General features: G+C 36.4%; 1 protein-coding gene across 1 annotated transcript; it reads left to right on the top strand.

Moving 5' to 3' along the window:
• Positions 1–5,051: 5,051 nt before the first annotated feature.
• Positions 5,052–5,807, top strand: LOC122278651. The gene has a single exon (XM_043088834.1). The coding sequence runs from the start codon at positions 5,052–5,054 to the stop codon at positions 5,805–5,807; it is 756 nt and encodes a 251-aa protein (XP_042944768.1).
• The last annotated feature ends 14,384 nt before the right edge of the window (positions 5,808–20,191 follow it).

Here is a 20,191-nt window from a genome sequence, read left to right as displayed (position 1 = left end):
AAGCCACGGCAGATTATGTCCTGGGTTGCGCTTAATTTTCCTTTGGGCTTATTTTTTAAGTTAAGTTTATGTTCAATTGATATTAGTTCAGACTTGTTATCTTAAGTTGGGCTAAAATTTTATGTTAGGATTGGTTCTATATATGTTAGAATTAGTTTTATATTGAACGAATATGTTAGCTTGAAAAAAAAAATGTTAGCCTGTAAATTTTAGTTTTACAAAAACTATTTAATAGAATTAAAATATATTACTAAATATTAAATTATTGTTAGACTATAATAATAGTTTACAAGAATTTTAATATTAGGTAATATTTAATCTATTTTATGAATTAAATATTTTATTATATCGAATTTCCTAGTATATATTTATTTAATTAAGTAGGATATTAAGATACGTTTCCCTAAATAGATTTAGTGACATTTAATACTTTGTATAGGTGACGAACTACGAAGTAAGATTAAAAAAGCATTAATGCAATGAGGTAAATAGCTTGGTCATTAATTAGGATTAGCACAATAGTTAGTCAAATTATTATTATTAAAGTCAAATTTTCATAGTCATTTTTTATGTACCATGCATGTCGTGATATATACAAATATGTCATCCAGCATAACATATGATCATGTCATTCCACATCATGTTTATATTCAACACTTTTCAATTATTTATATTAGTATGTAAGTCATGCATCTCACATTGCATAAGACATGTAAGGTATCTTAAATTCAAGTGCAAGATAAGATCAGGTTAGTTTAATCAGATGATCATTCAGACGCATAGTACCAATATAGATTCAGGGTGAATGTGCAAGCTATGGACTTAAGGGTGGTCCACCGTAGTATGTCAGAATGCTACTCAGTAGCTCCCCTTATGGTCACGGGATGTGGGGTTAGTGTAATACTTTGCATACAAAATTAAATATATTTTTGTTAAAGAAAACTGTCATTATTCATTCATCAAGAAACTTATATATATATATGACCAAATACATTTTAAGATGTTCTCATATAAAATATGACATAATAAACCAAAATAATACATTTGGAACTCCACCAATGTACTATATCCTTTTGTAATTGGTCTGGTTTTACTACTGCTGATACTCTTTACAAACAAACGTCCAAGAGACAACACTATCTACCTAAACAAAGACTCAACATCACCCTTCATAGAAGGAAATGACTCAACTTCTATAGACAAAAGTTTGAGAGACACTATTTTTTTATTATTTTAATCAACACTAAGGAAACCAAAAAGGAAAACAGTAAGATAGATGCAAAAAATGATGAATTAGAATAGATTCAGAAACTATGATAGCTCGTGAAGACAACATGTTTGTCTCTTTTCAACCATAATAAGACGTTGGAAGGAGCTTTTCTTGAAAGATTAGATTATGTCACTAATGATGAATTATTTTTTGTATAAATGTGTATTTTCGGCATAGTTATATCGTTGGAATTAATTATTTGTGGTGTGGATTAAATCTCCAGTAATGGGTATCAGGTGTAGAAATAATTTGAATGTGATGATTCTGATGGTGGAATCGGCACAAATATTTTCACTTGCTTTGGTCTAAGTAATTATTGGCCATTCTAATGACTCCTTCGATAGTTCCAATATTTGTAAAACCATACAATCAATTACTAGAATTTTCAATTCTCCCTAAATTGCCAAAAGTTATTACCAAATGAAGTTTTTCTGTATATAGATATTATTTTTGTAAACATAACTGAAATAATATGGGGTATGAAAATGTAATAAATCATACTCAATGAGAGACTACTAATGATGATACTCTCTATTGACTTCGATTTTCATCAATGGCCCGAAAGGGGAGAAGGATCCCTCTCTCACTCGCTGAAGTGGCGTTGGTCTAGGTTGATGCTATGTGGGCCCTTGGTGTGCTAGGCCTGGGTCGATGCTTTGTGGGCCCCGATTGATCTAGTGTGCCTGTATGGCGTCAATGGCTATACCCATGATGATGAACAGTAGATGTATGCAGCAAAATAGAGAGAGAGAGAGATACGTAGATTTACGTAGTTCGGCACTTGGATTACGTCCACAGGGGACTTAGGGAGTGGAGAATCTACTATAATAAGCTTGATTTATAGTCTCTCAGGGTCTCTCATCCTCACTATATAGTAGATTTAATAAATCTCTCTTCCCGGTCTCGACTCCACAGCTGAAACCCATGTCTAGAGGTTGAAAAATCATTCTTGAGAAGCCTTGCCCCTGAAGCCTAGCCAAAAGTTCATCCAAAGGTTCCCTCAAGTCGTAAGTTCCTTTCCTTTTATCTCTTCCTTCCTTTGTTTATATCACATCACCCTTCTTTATGGCATCTCCCTTCTTTTCCTCATGCCATCCTGACATCACCTTGTCTTTCCTCCTTTCTCTGTCTTCCCACCTTTTCTCCTCTTTTGTCCTCTAGTGAAGGCCCTTTGATGGGCTTAGCCTTGATAACCCTTTTGGTCCTTATGACAAAAATCCTCCTAACAGATGCCCATGATTCTTAAGGATAATTTTGCTCAAAACTTGACCTTGAGAATCTTCAAAAGTAAAATGTGTATCAACTCATCGAACTGATCTATCCCGGCATGTAGAGAAATAAATTCTGGGAGCGGGTCCTTATTCATCTTTTCCTCACACTAAGTAGTAAGGTTTCCCGAAGTGTACCTTGTTATCCACTTTCTCTTTAATTGCCTCTCCACCTTTATAGCCATGTGCACCATGTCCTCTATCTCCATATAGTGCTGCAATTCAACCACATTAGCTATCTTTCTATTCAAACCACACAAAAATCTAGCCATAGTGACCTCCCGATCCTTCTCTACATTAGCTCGTATCATAGCCATCTCCATCTCTTCATAGTAATCCTCCACACTCCTAGACCCCTGTGTAAGATTTTGTAATTTCTGGTTGAGGTATCTATAATAGTAGCTAGGTACAAATCACCACCTCATAAGAGCTTTCAACTCTCCCCATGTTTCTGCAGGCCTCTCATAATTCTTCCTCCTATTAGTCACTAATTGATCCCACTAAATAATAGCATAAACAGTGAACTCAATTACTTTCTTCTTTTCTTAATAATTATGACAATCAAAGATCAATTCTATCTTTTTCTCCCACTCTAAATAAGTTTCAGGGTCAATTCTGCCTTAAAAAGATGGTATTTTCATTTTGATGCTCCCAAGATTCCTATCTACTCCACCCCGACCCCTTGGGCTCCCCCTAAGTCCTCTTTCAAGCCTAAGTCCTCTATTCCGACCCATCCCAACTTTAGATGTTAGGTATTCCTCATATTCATGTTCCTTTTTAGGCTCACTTCTCCTCCAATCTCTCACACCATACAAATTTCTAATCACTTTATTTTGTTGATCCATCATATCTCTCATTTCCCCCCAATACCATGTTCAACCACTCAAACTGTTATTGCATGGCCTGCAACACAAAAAATGAGTTATTTGCCATCCTCTTCAGTGATGAGTCATTTTTATTAGACATCATAGGCACTACACCAAAAGAATGTTAGTGGTAAAAATTTCACAGACTCCCTTACATATTTATGCTCGAATAATGGCACTACACTCGTATTTCACTCTTAATTGGTTTTTTCTCGAATAACGATCTCACATTCTCTTGCCTTTTACCTCAAGAGTTTTCCTACTCCAGTTCTTTAAAAACTAGTTAAACTAAATCAAGACAATACAACCATGTTTTATTCCAATCACAAACAACAATAGTCAATTGTGGAAATCAAGTAATTAAATTCAAACATACAAGAATTGACAAGGAATTAGAAGAGAATAATAAAATGACACTCCAAGCAATTCACAAACTTAGAGATGCACCCTAGAATTTAGAAACCCCAATGATGCCAGTAGCCCTAGAACAAGAGACGCAAAACCCTAAGACACAGGGTATTTCGGCATCCCACAAAAACCCTAAGGAATTTCGGCAGCCCTCTCTCTCTCTCTCTCTCTCTTCTTTTGCAACCCTAGAACAATGAAGTTCTAGAATTAAAGATGCAAGATTTAAAAGATAGAATTAGACCTGATTGGAAACCTAGCTCTGAATACCAAATGATATAAACCCGCGAGAATGGAATTCTTTAAACCTACAATCAATTTAAAGACTTACCCAAGAAAGCCAAGATCAAGTCAATGAAAAAACCTAAATCCATTGAGGAACTCATTTCAAAAATCTAGATTATATAAAAAGTTAGACCCTTTGAAGAACTTTTCTCAAGAACCTAGATTGCAAAGGAGGAACAAAGGAGGAACTCCACAAAAGTTGTGATTTACCTTTGATAAGTTCAAAAGTTCAATCAAGAACAAGAGGAGATAAACTCAACTCACAATTAATAAAATTCATCAAATTTAATAAACTAGTTAAAATGAGGCTACAAAGAGTATTAAACCAAAACCTAATTAAAACCCTAGACAAATAAATCTCCATCTTTAAAGAATGCCATTGAGTGAATAATGCTGCGTCTACAATAACTCAATTATAGTAACTTCTTGAAACTCTTGTTCAACAAAATAATAATTTTTCCAACATGCCCTTAAATAGGCACCCCCTTAAGTCCTTCTTATAATAAACCCAATTATTCTAAACTAATAAATAAGTCATTTAAATGAATTAAACAAACTGAAAGTCTTCAAATGCCCAAAGCCTTTAAGTCACATTGTTCCCCTCTTCAATAGCTTGTATCAAATGAATTAAAATTGGATCTTCATCCTTCGAGCCTATATTGAATGTTGGGCTATTGCTAGATTCGTCCTAAGTGGATTTCACCAATCATTGCATTGTCTCTTTAATCTTCTTGTATCTTAACCTTGCAATTGGCCTATCTGGAACTTGTAAAGGATTTTTCAAACTAGGTCCATTTTGGTGTCCATCACCCAAGGTCTATTGCTATGAGTGAGTAGTGGCATCCAAGCTTTGAGAAGAGGGCCCCGTAAATTATATAAGGGTTATTCTCCTCTCTCTGCCCTAGAGTAGAGGTTCTCTTCTCTTGCCGGCGTACGAGTATTCTGAAGGTAGTAAAGATGGTTGAGGAGTTGGACTTGCTGTATGCATCGTTGTCTCTAACGGAAAAGGAGAATGAAGAGGTACTGGTGGAGTCCAGTATGGTGGAAGAGGTTCTTGCTAAGGGAAAGCACTGTTTGATTATGTGTTTACTTACTAGAAAACACTATAATCATGAAGCGTTCAAGGCTACTATGAAGAAAGTGTGGAGGCCAGTATACGGGATAAAGTTTAGGGATCTGAATACCGTCTTCACGTTGATTGAGTTTGAAGACGAGGGAGATAAATCTAAGGTAGAAAGGGATGGTATGTGGCATTTTGACAAACAGTTGATCCTCTTGAAACCATTTGAAGGCTCTATGCAAATCAGCTCGATCCAAATTAAGCATGTTGCTTTTTGGGTGCAAATACATGACCTTCCATTAATGGCTCAGAACTATTATGTGGGAAAACGGGTGGGTAGCATGCTGGGAGAAGTTTTTGAAATAGATTTAGAAAAAGGGGAAGTTGAATGGGGAGAATACATTAGGATTAGGGTTATGGTTGATATAACCCAACCTCTTCAGAGGAGGAAATGGTTAAAGATTGGAGATGGTGATTCCTGTTGGGTCCGATTCTCGTATGAACGTCTACCGAACCTATGCTATTTTTGTGGTGTATTAGGTCACACAGTGCAAGAATGCGAGAAATCTCCGGTGGGTGAATCTTCTGAACAGTTACAGTACGGAGAATGGATGAGGGCAGCTTTCGGTTCTAATCGACGTGAAGGGACGTGAAGGGAAATGGGACCCTAGACCACGGCGAGGAAGTACATCAGCAGGGGATTTTGAAAATACTACGGCAGCGCAGTCAAAAAAAGCGGACTAACCGATTCTCCCGAAGTCTATTTCATTTATAACGGAGCCAATCCAAGTTGTTGATAATGAGGGTCTCGGGTTCAACAACTTGCTCCCTTTTGGAAGTGCTTATAGAAACTGAAAATTCCTTTAAAGATGAAGATATTTGTATGGAAAGCTTTTTGGATATCCTACCTACGTATCAAAATCTAATGAGGAAAAAAATTCTGGAGAATGATGTTTGTGTGTTCTGTCATCAATGTAGAGAGGATGCAGCACATGCTTTATTCTATTGTAGTACTATCTACCCATTATGTGTCCAGTTTCAACCTTTGTTGGGCGAGATTGGCCTTGGGAGATCTTTTGGGGAGATTAGTATTGAAGTAAAGAATAGAGGTAATGAGGAAGAGGTCATGAGATTTATAGCAATGTCTTGGGGACTTTGGTATAGAAGAAACAAATTTATTTATGATAATATTGCTCTCCAGTTTTCTTCTGTTATTTCTACAGCTTTGTCTATGCAATCTAAATTTAAACAAGTTCAAATTCTTGATAGCAGCAGTCGAGAAGCTCTAAGGGTACTAAGCTGGAAACCCCTTCCAAAGGGTAGCTTGAAAATGAACGTGGATGGTGCTACCTTTGGTGAGATTGATAAAGCTGGAATTGGAGTGGTTTTAAGAGATCATGAGGGCAAAGTTCTTGTGGCTTGCAGTAACATAAAGAATGCTGTATCTAACTTAGAATTCATTGAAGCCACGTTAATGTTGACGGGACTTCAGTTCGGGATGCAGTGGGGTATCTCCAAGATGCTGATGGAAACTGATTGTTTGTTATTAGTAAAAGCTTTAAACTCCTCTTCTGAATGCTTAACTGATTTTGCCTATGTCCTTGATGAAATACGAAGACTTAGATGTTATTTGCAAGAAGTTTCAATTGTGCATGTAAGTAGGCAGGGAAATAATGTTGCTCATTGTTTAGCAAAATTTGTTAGGAATGTTGAAGATGTAAGTATCTGGTGGGATGATGTCCTTCTTTTGTTTCTCAAGCAGTATGGCTTGATAGGCATATTAATGTAAGGGCTTTAATTTTAATGAGATGAGATTATCAAAAAAAAAAAAAAAAAAAGAGAGAGAGAGAGAAGATGGCCCCGTAAAAGTGCTTGCTATTTCTGATGCCAAGTTCGCTTGATGATTGAGGGAGACAAATAGAAAACAATTATTTTGGTATTTAGTTTCTACAATTTTCTTCCTTGAACCACCAAAGCTTTTTGAAAAAATCTTCAATATCATAGCCTTGTTATTTTGGGAGAAGGAATCTGGACATGGTGTAGGTTGGTACTACTGAGGCCACTGATTTGATGAGTTAAGTCCTTGCCGCTTGAGAGAGCACCTTTGCTTTCTAACCTCCTAAAAATTGTGACTGTTTCTGTTCTATAGAATTAGCAAGCTTTTTTTTGGATATTATATAGAATGAAAGGTCTAAATGCTTGGTGTTACCCCGGGTTTTTTATAATGTTAATTATCAAGGAAGCAATTTCATTGGTTGTTTGGGGTAAGAGCAATATTCCTTTTATTTGCCTTGTTTAGCAAGATCAGGTCGTCTCCAAGAAATATGTGCATGATGGGAGTAGCTTGTATTGATGCCATGCCATAGGATTCTTCTTGAAGTAGTGGTCTGGGGAGGGCGTCCACTCCAAAGGAGGGATACAGATAGAAGTTGTTGGGATACATTAATGCTCTATCCAGTACTGGACGAGGGTGGGATGAAACCTGAGGAGCTAGATCAGGATATGTAGTAATAGGCTTTATTCCTTTGTTTGGGTTGTGATAATCTCTCAATTTATCTCATTTATAAATAATTAAAATTTTTTAAAATTTTTATATAAAATAAAATAAATAATTTAATTTTTTTAAAATCTTAAAATAAAAATAATATTAAAAAATAATATTCTAATAACATTTTATTCAACTTTTAACTTTTATCTTACTTTATCTCATCTCAACTCACAATCATTATCTCACTCCAAAACTTTTTGCCTGTTAGTGTTTGTTGTCATTTATTTTTATTTATTTTTTTCCATAACTTAGTGGAGGGTTTTATATGCTCAAATGAAACCGTACGTCTCATGAATAAGTCAGTACTCTCCGGCAAATGCAGAATGAATAGGATGAGTTTGAGTGTTGAGAAATGTTAAAGAAAATTGTGAATAGTAATAAAAATAGATAAAAAAATAATAATAAAATAATAAATAGTAATAAGAAGTAGGTAAAAAGTAATAAATAGTAATAAAAATATGTGAAAAGTAATAATAAAATAATGAATAGTAGTGAGAAGTATTGAAGAGAGTTGAGGTACTCTTAATCAATATCGGTGAGATTATTTTGTCTATTAGTGGTTTAATGCGACCTTTTAAATGTAAATTTAAGTCGATTGAGAAATATTTTTAACTAATTTTATTATTATAATTTTTTTAAATTTTTATATAAAATATAATAAATAATTCAAATTTTTTAAATTTCTATTCAACCATTTTAAATATCAAAATAATAATAATATTAAAAACTAATATTCTAATAATATTTTATTTAATTTTTAATTTTTATATAAAACCATCACATCTTAAGAACAAGTTTGGGACATGAGATAAAACATAAAATTCTCATATCATTTTATCTAATCTCATCATTATAATTTTCTCAAATTCTCATATAAAATATAACAAATAATTCAACTTTTTTTAATCTCAATTCAATTTTTTTTAATTTCAAAACAATAAAAATATTAAAAAATAATATTTTAAATTTTTAACAAAAATAAAAAATTCTCATCACACTCTCAACTCTACGTCTCTTTTGACATAGCCGACTTAATTAGGATTAGATTCATCTGCGAATTGTTTAAAGAATACTATCCTATCGTATGAGCTATTTAAAAACAAGTGCCTTTGTCATCATTGTTAATCGAAAACGTGTGACCCAATCATAAACTGACACCTGTCGAGTTTAATTTTAAAAAATTAAATTAGAACTTATTAAAATAAATAGAAAATGAAATTTTATAATAAAAAATAATTTCCGAAACTATAAAAATCAAATATTAAAAAAGAAACACAAGTGTCGTGGCCACAAAGAGAGTGGATAACAAGTGGTGCTTCTATCCACGTACCCTCTTTGTGGCTTTAAGACATGGCTATCGGTGGGCCACCAAATGGCCTGCGGTTTTTTGTTTCAATTTTTAATATTCGAATTTTTTTTTTTTAATTTTGATTCTTTTTTTAAATTGATAAAACTGGTTACTTACATATAGCAGAGGCAATCCTTGGCTAGAGCCTAGAGGCCAGAACATGGCTTTGGCGCCAACCACTTTTGACTTGTACGTGTAAAATTAGGTAACTGGTACATTTTTTTATGACAAACCTAATTAAGCAAGAAGAATCTTTACAAACTTCTATAGAGCTAGGCAGTAATAACGAAGGATCTCCACAGTCCTTCGGGGAAACTTCCAACAATTAATGGTCTTTAGAGAGAAGACTTTTTTAAAAAAACCCAATAAAAAAAAAAAAAGGAAAATTACTTTCATTTATAACCAAACATTATTACAATTGTAAATCAGTCTTATGGACTTGGAATACAAGTAGGAACCATCATATATTTGTGTCACTAACATTTTTAAAAAATCTTACTAGTTTGTGTGCTGATTTATTTGTTTCCCTATTGATATGCACTATTGAACATGGCAATATGCTCTTCAACTGCTTAATACCTTCTACCACATTTTCATACATAGAATTCGATAGTTTAGACCTGGTTAGCTCTTGAACTAGTATCAAGGAGTCTATTTCGATGCATAACGATTGCAGACCAAGAGGAATGCAGAATTGAAATCCTTTTAGTATAGCTATTAGTTCGATCTCTAGAGGCTCCATCACATCATTGTCTTTTTTAATCACTGCCATCAATACCTTCCCTTCCGAATCTCTTAAAATGAGACCTACCCCTGCATTGCTATCAGTATGAAAAAATGCTCCAACCACATTGAGTTATTTTCATTCCTTGTGGAGGTAATTGCCATTTAGTCATTATTTGAATACTACTATGATTAAGGCCTTTAACTACCTTGTAAGTCTTATGCAAAGAGATAGCATGGTCAATGACCTCTTTTGGCCTGATCTGTTTTTCTTCAAACACCTATTGATTCCTTCTATATGTCAACACACACAAGCTATCATACACAATTTCTCCAACTCATCATTACAGTGACTACCTTGTACTCGATCACCATCTCCCTAAAATCCTCATATGGTCCTACTGATCTAACCCAAGGGAGCTACTTACTCCACATTTTTGTAAGTAGTTGATATTGGTGAAGAGCATGTGTTGTGCTTTCTATACCTGTAGAGCAAAGCTGACATGTTGCATCTTCAATTATTTTCCTTCTTTTCAAATTGTTTCTAATAGGAAGGGCTTTAATGCATGCCTTCCAAGCAAATGTCTTAACCTTATGAGGAACTTTCATGCTCCAAATAGCCTTCTATAGTTTCTTATTAGCTCTACTACTAGAGCTCTCCCCTCTGTTGATTCTGCAGATAGTTTTTTGAACATTTTATAGGCACTTCTTACACTAAAACAATCATTCCTCTCCATATCCTACAATAATTACTGCATCAGCAGGTTCAGGGGGCAATAATCTTCTAACTTTGTGTACATCCCACCAACTAAAATTATGATCTATTAGATCCTCTACTCTTTGGTCATCTCCTATAGTCACCACCCCTATCTGTTGCAGACTTTTGAATCCAAGCACCCAATGATCTTCCCATAATCTTATCATTCTACCATTTCCGACTCTCCACCTGCATCCTTGAAGACGTTTGTCTTTCAGTGACCATATACATCTCCACATATAAGAAGTGTTATGTCCAAGAAGGTTTGGCTAAAAAAGACTCTTTTGCTTAAGAAGGTGTGGCTGTTGATTTGTTTCATAGAGAGCTCTAAAGCGTTTCCAGGTCAGGAAAAAACATTGAGAACAAACAATAGTTGAATAAAAAAACATTTTGGTCATGTTAGGAATTACTTTTAATTTCCATCTTCATAGGACACTCCCTAGCTCTTGGATGCTCAGAAGGTGCAGACTAGAGCTAATTTGGTTGTTGGACTGCACTGAAATCAACTCAGTTCAATCTAATTTTAAACTGAGTCTAACATCCAAACACACAATTTTCAAATTACTAAACTCATCTCAATTCAAAATCTCTTTATACATGAGACCCATAACTTTTTTCAACTTCCATAAATAGTACTAAACTGATTTTAACATCTAAACACATCTAAAATCATCTTATATGAGTCCTACAGAACTCACTCTAACATCTTAACTCACTACTATTTATAAAGAACTGAGCTCAGCTCAGACCAACTCAACATCTAAACACAGTTTAACATTACATGAAGAAAAGCCAGCCATATTGGTGAAAATTAAGTAAATATTGCACACCTCACATGCCATTCCCCCTCGATCTTATCTTGAGAGCAATAATTGAATTGCAGGGATGAAACAAAGATGATATTGACGATGGCAAAGTTGTATAACCATGAATAAATCCACTGCAATATTAAAAATATGCAAATTACAATAATCTTTTTCTTGTTTCTATTACAAGATAAGGAGGAAAAAGAAGATCAATACAAGTGTTTTCCGGCGCTCCCTTTTTTAACACTAGGCTTCCACTTTATGAGTGATGATTGTTTTTTCCTTGTGTTGGTCTACATTATGTCATATTTCCTTGATCATTGGGGTGACAATTGACAAGGAACAAGCTGCCTTTATTTGGTATTTTTGGCCTTTAACAACTAATTTTATACACATGGCATCCACAATCTGAACCTAATACCCTACAAAATTTCCACTTACGATGTCTATACTTCGTGTTGTTTTCAAGAAAACCATCATAACGTAAGCATATTTAATATAAGATTTTTCATAAAATATTTCATGATGAGAATTAAAATATGACCGACCATACTGATGCTTATGTTATGCATGTTTGATTTATCTAAATTAACTAACTAATATGATTTATCTGACTGATCTAAATTATCTAGCTGGCCAAACACTTAATCAAGTGTGTAAGGTTGTGCACTGACTTCTCCTACTGTAGCAAAGGAAGTCGACTATGCAATACTCTGGCATATGACTGTAGACCACGCTTGAGTCCATGACTTGCATGCCCACCCTGAAATTACATTGGTACCATGCATTTGAATGGCCATCTAATTAACTATTATGAATTTATCTTATACTTAATCTTATGAAAGCTTATGTGTTTTATGCAGTGTGAGATGCATGAGAAGCATAATACATACATAACTATACTATGTGGAATCAAACATAATGCATGACGTGATTGCAAATATCATGACATACGTGGTACCTAAACATTAACTTCAAAAGAACTGATTTTAATAATAATATATATAACTAGCTAATATATGTTAATCCTAATTTATGATTAAGCTACTTACATTGTAGTGTTACTTTCTAAAATTTTCAACACAAAATTGATCACGGTGCTACACTAGGAGGCTTATGATTTTTTACAAATACTACGTGGAATGGAGATATTCATAGAGAGAATTAGGAGAGGGGGACGACAAGTTTGAGTTAGACTCGGTTAATACATATAGTGACACTAATCTGTTGAACACTTAGCTGTGATCATCTATGAATAGAGTTTGAATTTAAAAACATGACCTAATATTTTGTTCAATATAGGATTGATAGTGATTGAGACTGCATAGGGGACTTCAATAAGTGATGATTTTAAATTTAAATAAATTTCTAATGGCTGATCTTTAAATTCTAAAAGTAGCCTAATTTGTTCAATAAATAATAAATGAGATTTAATCTAGTTACTGAGCCTAATTAAGACTCCTAATCAAATTCAATAATTTATCGCTCGTGAGCTTATCCAATGTGACCCATTATCTATAATTTAGGCCCAATAAGAATTATTAATATCTCAATCTTAGAATTATTGGATTGAGTCGTTATTGATTAACAAGGGCAAATTAGTGAAGGGGATTAAAACAAAAAACTAAATATAAATCAAGGAAAGTATTGAAAAGGGTGAAAGATCTAGGAAAACGTTATGTTGCCAACCCCCCAAACGTACTGCTCAGAGTTTTCGCTTATGCATTTGTGCATTTTCTTTATGTGGATAAGAAGGTAAACACAAGCTCAATCCTCCTTAGTTGCATTTTGCAAAGGAGCTTTGTTACAGAGTAGCCACTGTAGCAGTGCACATAATGCACACACTACGTGGCTACTTTTTTTTTTTTTTTTTTTAAGCAAATCAAGCCATAGAAGGCCGAGAAGGCCAACTTATGGAAGTAGACGAGATGAGAGGAAAAGAAAAGAGAAGGCCAAAGAGTAGACCAGACAAAAAACTAACCGACCAAAGCAAGTGCAACCGACGAAATGCCTCCGAAAAGCATTTCTCCACCAACAAAAACAAACTCTGTAAATTTCATGTTGAACACATTTCTCCCAAATTCACATTCATGATTTTTTCCAAATGGGATTATGTTGATGCTATGGATTGCCAACGTTTTTCTTTTCTTTATGTCCATTAGTAAAAACTTTTTTTCTTTTCAAAAATAAAAATAATTACTTCTTCTCCTCTTTATTTTCTTGGTGGGTAAAGAACATAGAATTTGAAAAAGACGAGTTTGAGTTTAAAGAGATTCATACATCCATAGTTACAGAATTTGAAAAAGACGAGTTTGAGTTTAAAGAGATTCATACATCCATAGTTACACTTGCTTTGGTTGATTTTTTATTTAGCAATTTTAAAGTTACACTTGCGCAGCCCGGTAGCCAACTTAATCATTTATTATTTTTCTGCGTTTTTATATCAAATTTCACATGCAATGTTCAATCTGGGCTTTTCTATGATTATATCAAATTTCTAGATTTTTCTAGACGATTCACATTCTGATTTCACATCACATTGTTTTTTCTGGATTTTTACATATCCTATTTCATTTGGTTGAACGATTTTGAAAATGAAACATGATACCATTTGTCATGAAACTTATGAATCTGGTAAGCATGACAGAAGTCAATTGAAATTCTGCATGGATATGAGAGTAAGATGAGAAGAATGCAAAAACGCTGTGAAGAGAGGGGTAGCTGCAGAAAGGTTGCGAGATTGAGGGGTTTCGAAGGGATGGGGTCGTATAGGACAAAACTGGTTCACTTGTTTAGTATACCCGATTTACACATAATGTGTGTAATAGATGCTTCAAATAGTTGTTGCTCTCAATATTTTCTCTTTGCATATTGCCTACTCTAATAGTTTCAAAAAACTTGTAGTTTGTTTTCTTTCATTATGTGACATGTAATGTATGAATGTAAAACTTATTATAATTTCAAAAATTCCGTTTTTAATGTCTAGCGAGTACATAGCAATGAACTCTTTTATAAGTGAATCCCATTTGACTTAAGAAGTGTAGGGAAAGCCTAAATGGCATTCATGGTTGTATAGATTGCTAGAAATTTCATCATGGTTGAATAAATTATAGAAAACTACTCACTCGACTTCACTAGAGCTATCTAAAATCAACATATCATAGCATACAAATCAACATATTATAGCATAAAGGATGTGAAGGCTGGGGTAAAATCCCCTTGGCCCAAATAAACCAAGCTCAGCTCATCATAAGACCATTATTAGGGGGCAAAGAGGAAGAGAATGAGGGGACAAGGGAAGCAAATGTTTGGAGATGGGAGGGCTGGTGTTAGGAAAAAAAGAAAGAAAAATGAGAAATGAGAGGAAAGAGCAAGTTAGACACATATGAGGAGCGGAAAAAAGCTGACATTCCTCACCACTCTCAAGTGACACAAAAAAAAGGGACCAGATCAGAGAAAATGGGGGACCTTTTCACAGACAGGCTCCTTCAACTTCTTCGGCCTCACGACGAGAGCTCTAGAGAAAGGATCTTCTTTGGAAAATGGGTTTCCAACATCCATTGTACAATGAAAAATGAGAGACCACGAGAGACTATGAAATATTCATATTATAGTAGATTTATCCTCCAAAAGACCCGTGAACGTAGGCTTTGTGCCGAACTATGTAAATATGTGTGTCTCTATCTCTTATTACATTTCTTGCATTTATTTTATATTCACTGCTCTCGATATACGTATAGACACCGAATAGTAGCTCCAAACTACCACCAGGGATCCCAAACCACATGATCGAGGCCCGATTGTCAACATGGGCTAGGAATTATTCTTTCTCCAATTTCTAGCATGTAGTGTATTTTTTGCAATAACATTTTCTGTTGTTTGTGAGATTGATTTATTTTCAACAATGGAAGTGGGAGAATGATGATTTTCCGGCATGCGAAATAATTTTAGATTCAATAGATAAACTTTTCCCCAAATAAGTATTCTTAGCTTTTCTACTCTTGTTTATATTAACAACATTGTAACCAAAATCAGTCGAGTAAACCTTTCATTGCCCATGCGGTTAACAATAATGTGCACTTTAGTAACTGTGCGTAAAACGCACACCTAAAGTGTAATGGCCGGGAAGATGATTTACCCAGCCACATGAGCTGCAAGTGCACTGTGAAAAAAAGAGGCAAGAACATGGGCAAATAATGTGCACTTAAATACACATGCACGTGTCAGGCAAGCATTGTGCACTTAAGTGTATAGTGTACAATCCATGCAACCAGGAGGCTCGAGGCAACCGGCTGTGAGCTCAATTAACCTGCTGACGGTGACCATGTGGACCACCAGAGATTTTTGTCCGTGCTATGCTAGCCCCCATCCATGGAGGCCATGCACAATGAACATAATAGGTGCACATTACCGGGCACTTGGGTGCCTCATGGCAAACCTCTGTGAGCCTAGTGAGCAGAACTAGCAACCACCATGTGGACCACAGGTGTCCTTAGTCTCTATCGAGGTGGTCCCCTACCACCCCCATAGAAATGACATCCACCAGGTGAAGCATTTGTACAAAATTGCATGTTGACTAGTCTACTTGGCCACAGCCCAACAGTGGCACAACAAAGAGGACTGATAGCCACCATGTGAACCACTAGCATCATTTGTCTTCATTGGGGTGGTCCCAAGCTGCCCCTAATGGAGGTAGCGTCCACCATGCTAACTATGTGCACTAGCTTGCACATGGTTGAAACCACTTGGCTCGACCCAACCGAGGCGCGACAAGTAAGGGTAGCAATATGTGACATGATTCGTGAATCCAACATAAACATGACATAAAATTAGCAGGTTGGGTTTGATGTTAATGGGTTCGATCAAAACGGGTTGACCTAATAGGACACAATTTATAAACGGGTCAATAAGGGATCAACCTGTTAAATATGAAATCAACATGTTTTGATCAGTTTAGAATTTATTTCAAAATTAAAATTTTATTATTGTTAAGTTGTAATATTGGTATTTCTTAATATACTTATACTTTTATTGTTCAGAATATAACTTTAGACCTATACTCATATTTGTTATTGTATGGTTTGTAATGTTGGTTTTATTATATATTAAAATTTGAAGCATATTGGTATGAAAGAAATAGGTATTATGGTTATTAATAAATATAGATTTTAATTTTTATGTGAAAGTATGTTAATCAGGTCAAGGAGGTAGTGCACACAATACACTCCACACACAAAGGGTACACACAGTGGCCACTTCACCAATTGCCCACTTACTGCGAAGGCCTCTAGCGACCACTACCACGCCAACGTTTTGTGTCATTGGCGTGGTGCTCCTCAAGAACAGAAAATTCCAGTGGGACATTTCCCACCTTTCTTACAGAAGTCCCTCACTCAAGTTGCTCAGACTGACTTCCTCGACCACTTAAGGTTGCTCAGCCTCAAGTTCATCGGCCACAGGTATTTCTCAGCTAGTATGAGTTACTCTGGTCACCAATTACTCAACAATGCATGATGGCAACCATCCCACCATACATAATGGTAGGCAAGGATGTGCTCGATCACCCCCCTAGGCCAGAGTCCCTCAACATTAGGTACCATCCCGCCATGCACATGGGCGGGCTCTAACCAGGCACAGAATTCCTCGACCACAACCATCCCACCATGCACAGGGTTCCTTGACCTGAGCTTGCCCACGAACTTCACTCGGTCATGGACTTCCCTCAACCACCTATGGCAGGCATCACGTTACTCGACCACCAATCCTTACTCTGCCTTGGCCAGCAGTTGCCTACTTAAAGGGTCATGCCAAGTAGGTCATCATTTTTGCTCCAACCAAAGATGCACCCAAATGCCCAGCAACAAGTTGCATGACCAAAGTGTTCTTGCCACATTTCTTGCCACACTAGTCCCTTGGCCATAGGGAAGGTTTACTCCGCCACATGAAGGTACACGACTCTAGGAAGATAATCAGCCAAGGAGAAGTTGCTCGACCATGCATTGTGTGTCCCATGCAATGGCCAATGCTTATTATTTGCCCATGGTGATGGTCAACGACTCTACAAAGTTTCTTGGCCAGAGTTCCTCAGCCACACCCATCCTGCCATGTAGAAAGTTTCTCGGTTACTAAAAGTTGCATGGCCTGAGCTCAATTGAACTCAACAATGGAGTGCTTGGACATAAGGGTGCTTAAGGCAAGAAAGTTTACTAGCCATAAGTTGCAAGCTACATGACCAGGAAGTGAGTTGCCCGGCCACACAACCCTCATTGGACATAGTGTGCTTGGCCAAAATACTTTACACGGCCATAGTGAATTTTGCTTAGTGATGAAGTTAAAAAAAGAAAAGAAGAAACAAAAAAAGGCAGCAATAAGGCAATGGTCAACCTAAGTCAAGCGAAAATCGAAGACAGTGGCTAAATCAGTCTAATTTGTCCTTCTCAAAATTTGCTATGTGAATTTCATTTCTACTAATAAAATTGGTTTTTATGGTGCGAAGTACAGACTACACAACCCCACTCAGGCACCGTTTAGACATCTTAACCTGTCTTCATCATAATTAACTGCTCAATATTACGAGTATTTCGATCTTAATCATTGCCAAAACATGGCTGCTTACAAGCCACACTAACACACTTTAGTCCTTGCCATGCTCGAGTAGAACAATTCAGGTTTGCGAATCTCACACTCGTGATTTGGATTATCTAGACTAACCGGTTTGGCTTTCATGAAGATACTTGATTGTTAAGATTTGACAAGTGAGACAAGTCACTTGACTATCCGACCTTCCTCGTGACGAGTCAACAGGTGGGACAGGTCATCAGACTATCCTACCTCACTCATACCTCATTGAAACTCAATTGGTGGGATAAGTCACTTGACTACCCTACCTCACTCGTGATGAGTCAACAAGCGGGCCAAGTCACTTGACTGCCCAACCTTCATCTTGGAGAGTCAACAGGTGGGATAAGTTATCAGACTGTCCGACCTTACTCATACCTCTCCAAGAGTCAATAGGCAGGACAAGTCACTTGATTGCCAAGCTTCCTAGTGACAAGTCAACAGGTCGAACAAGGCACCAGACTCCCCGACCTTACTAACACCTTGCTGAGAGTCAATAGGCGAGATAAGTTACTGGACTACTTGACCCCCCTCATGATGAGTCAAAAGTTAGGACAAGTCACTTAACATCCCAACCTCTTTCACTTGGACAGTAATATCAGCACAGCATCTCTTTGGCGAACATCGAGTGCTTACACTTGTACCACAACTGCTTATCTAAGGAAACGAGCCTCTGAGCTCCACAACCACCTCTCGCTGCCTTCGGGAACAAGTACACAGGCTTGAAAATTGCCTAAGATGGACACAGGGGATCAACAGGCTCCCTAATTGTGTAGCAAGGGTTACTACAAACAAACTCTAAACAGCAAAATGGAAACACCAACAATAATTCACATAAAGAGGCAAAAATCTGCTAACACTATAAGAAACAATAACATAGAAAGAATAAATTCTCTTTGTTGATGATGAATGCATCCAAAGGAACTCAAAGCTGAGTCATTGGACTCACCATGAACAATGGGCGATAACATCCTCTTGACTCCCTAGCCCTCGCACAAGCAAAATCAAGTCACTAGACTCATCATGGACTAACAGGCAAGACAAGTCACTTGACTGCCCAACCTCTCTCACACACATAAAAGCCGAGCTCCACGCTCATAACTAATGCAGTCGAGTACATCTCTCGCCCAAGTTGAGCTCTGCGCTCGCACTTAAAGTGGTTGAGCACATCTCCTGCCCAAGTTGAGCTTTGTGCTCTCACTTAACATCGTTGAGCACATCTTCCACCCAATTCGAGCTTTGTGCTGGAACGTAACGCGATCGAACACATCTCTCACCAAACTCACTAAGCCGAGCTTCACGCTTGCATTCGCACTGCCGAGTACATCTACTGCATAGCTTCAAGCTAGGAAACCCAGTTCTGGAGTTTATTTTTCTGCAGACTTCTGCAGACTATCTCTATTAAAATTTAATTTGAAGATTCTTAAGGCCTCCTTGTTGAGCAAGCCTACCTTAAGAATCACTGGCATCTATTGGGGGTGAAATCCCCCTGGCTTAGATAAACCAACCTTGGCCCATTAAGGGGTCATCATCATTAAGAGGCAAGTGGGAAGAGATAAGTAGGGGACAAGGTAAGCAAATGTTAGGAGAGTGGAAGGCAAACGTCAAGGTAAAAGGAAGAAAAATGAGAAAGGAGGAGAAGAGCAGGTCACACACTCTGGAGGAGTGGGAAAAAGTTGGCATTCCTCACCATTCTCAAGGGACACAATAAAAGAGAGATTAGATTAGAGAAAATGGGGACTTTTTCACAAACATAATCCTTCAACTTGTTCGACCTCACGATGAGAACTCCAAAGAGAGGATCTTCTATAAAAAATTGGTGTCTGGCCTCTATTATATAGTGAGAAATGAGAGACTGTAAAATACTTATATTGTAATAGATTTGCCCTCCGAACGATCCGTAGATGTAAGTTTTGTGCCTAACAATATAAATCTATGTTTTTCAATCTCTTGTTACATCAATTCACAGCTATAGATGTACTTATAGACACCGTACAGTCGTCCTGAATTATCGCTAAGGGTTTTAAACCACACCGATCGAGACCTGAATCTTTATTATAGGCCAGTAATGATTCTTACTCGTATTTTTGACTTGTAGTGCGATTTTTGGCATTAGCACATGAGAATTATTCCCATTATAAAGAACATCACGTGGCTTTTAAAAACCTATAAATCGTGGCTAGTAATCAAAATTGACACAGTGGCAATTTATTGAACACAGAACGACCTCTTTATGC

This window comes from Carya illinoinensis, chromosome 10, assembly GCF_018687715.1.
Source record: "Carya illinoinensis cultivar Pawnee chromosome 10, C.illinoinensisPawnee_v1, whole genome shotgun sequence".
NCBI lineage: Eukaryota > Viridiplantae > Streptophyta > Magnoliopsida > Fagales > Juglandaceae > Carya > Carya illinoinensis.
The sequence above is the reverse complement of the archived record's forward strand: the minus strand, read 5'-3'. Positions and strand labels throughout refer to the sequence as shown.

Bases quoted from the DNA above. Each gene is read 5' to 3' on its own strand.
- LOC122278651 (XM_043088834.1), top strand. From the start codon at position 5,052: ATGGTTGAGGAGTTGGACTTGCTGTATGCATCGTTGTCTCTAACGGAA.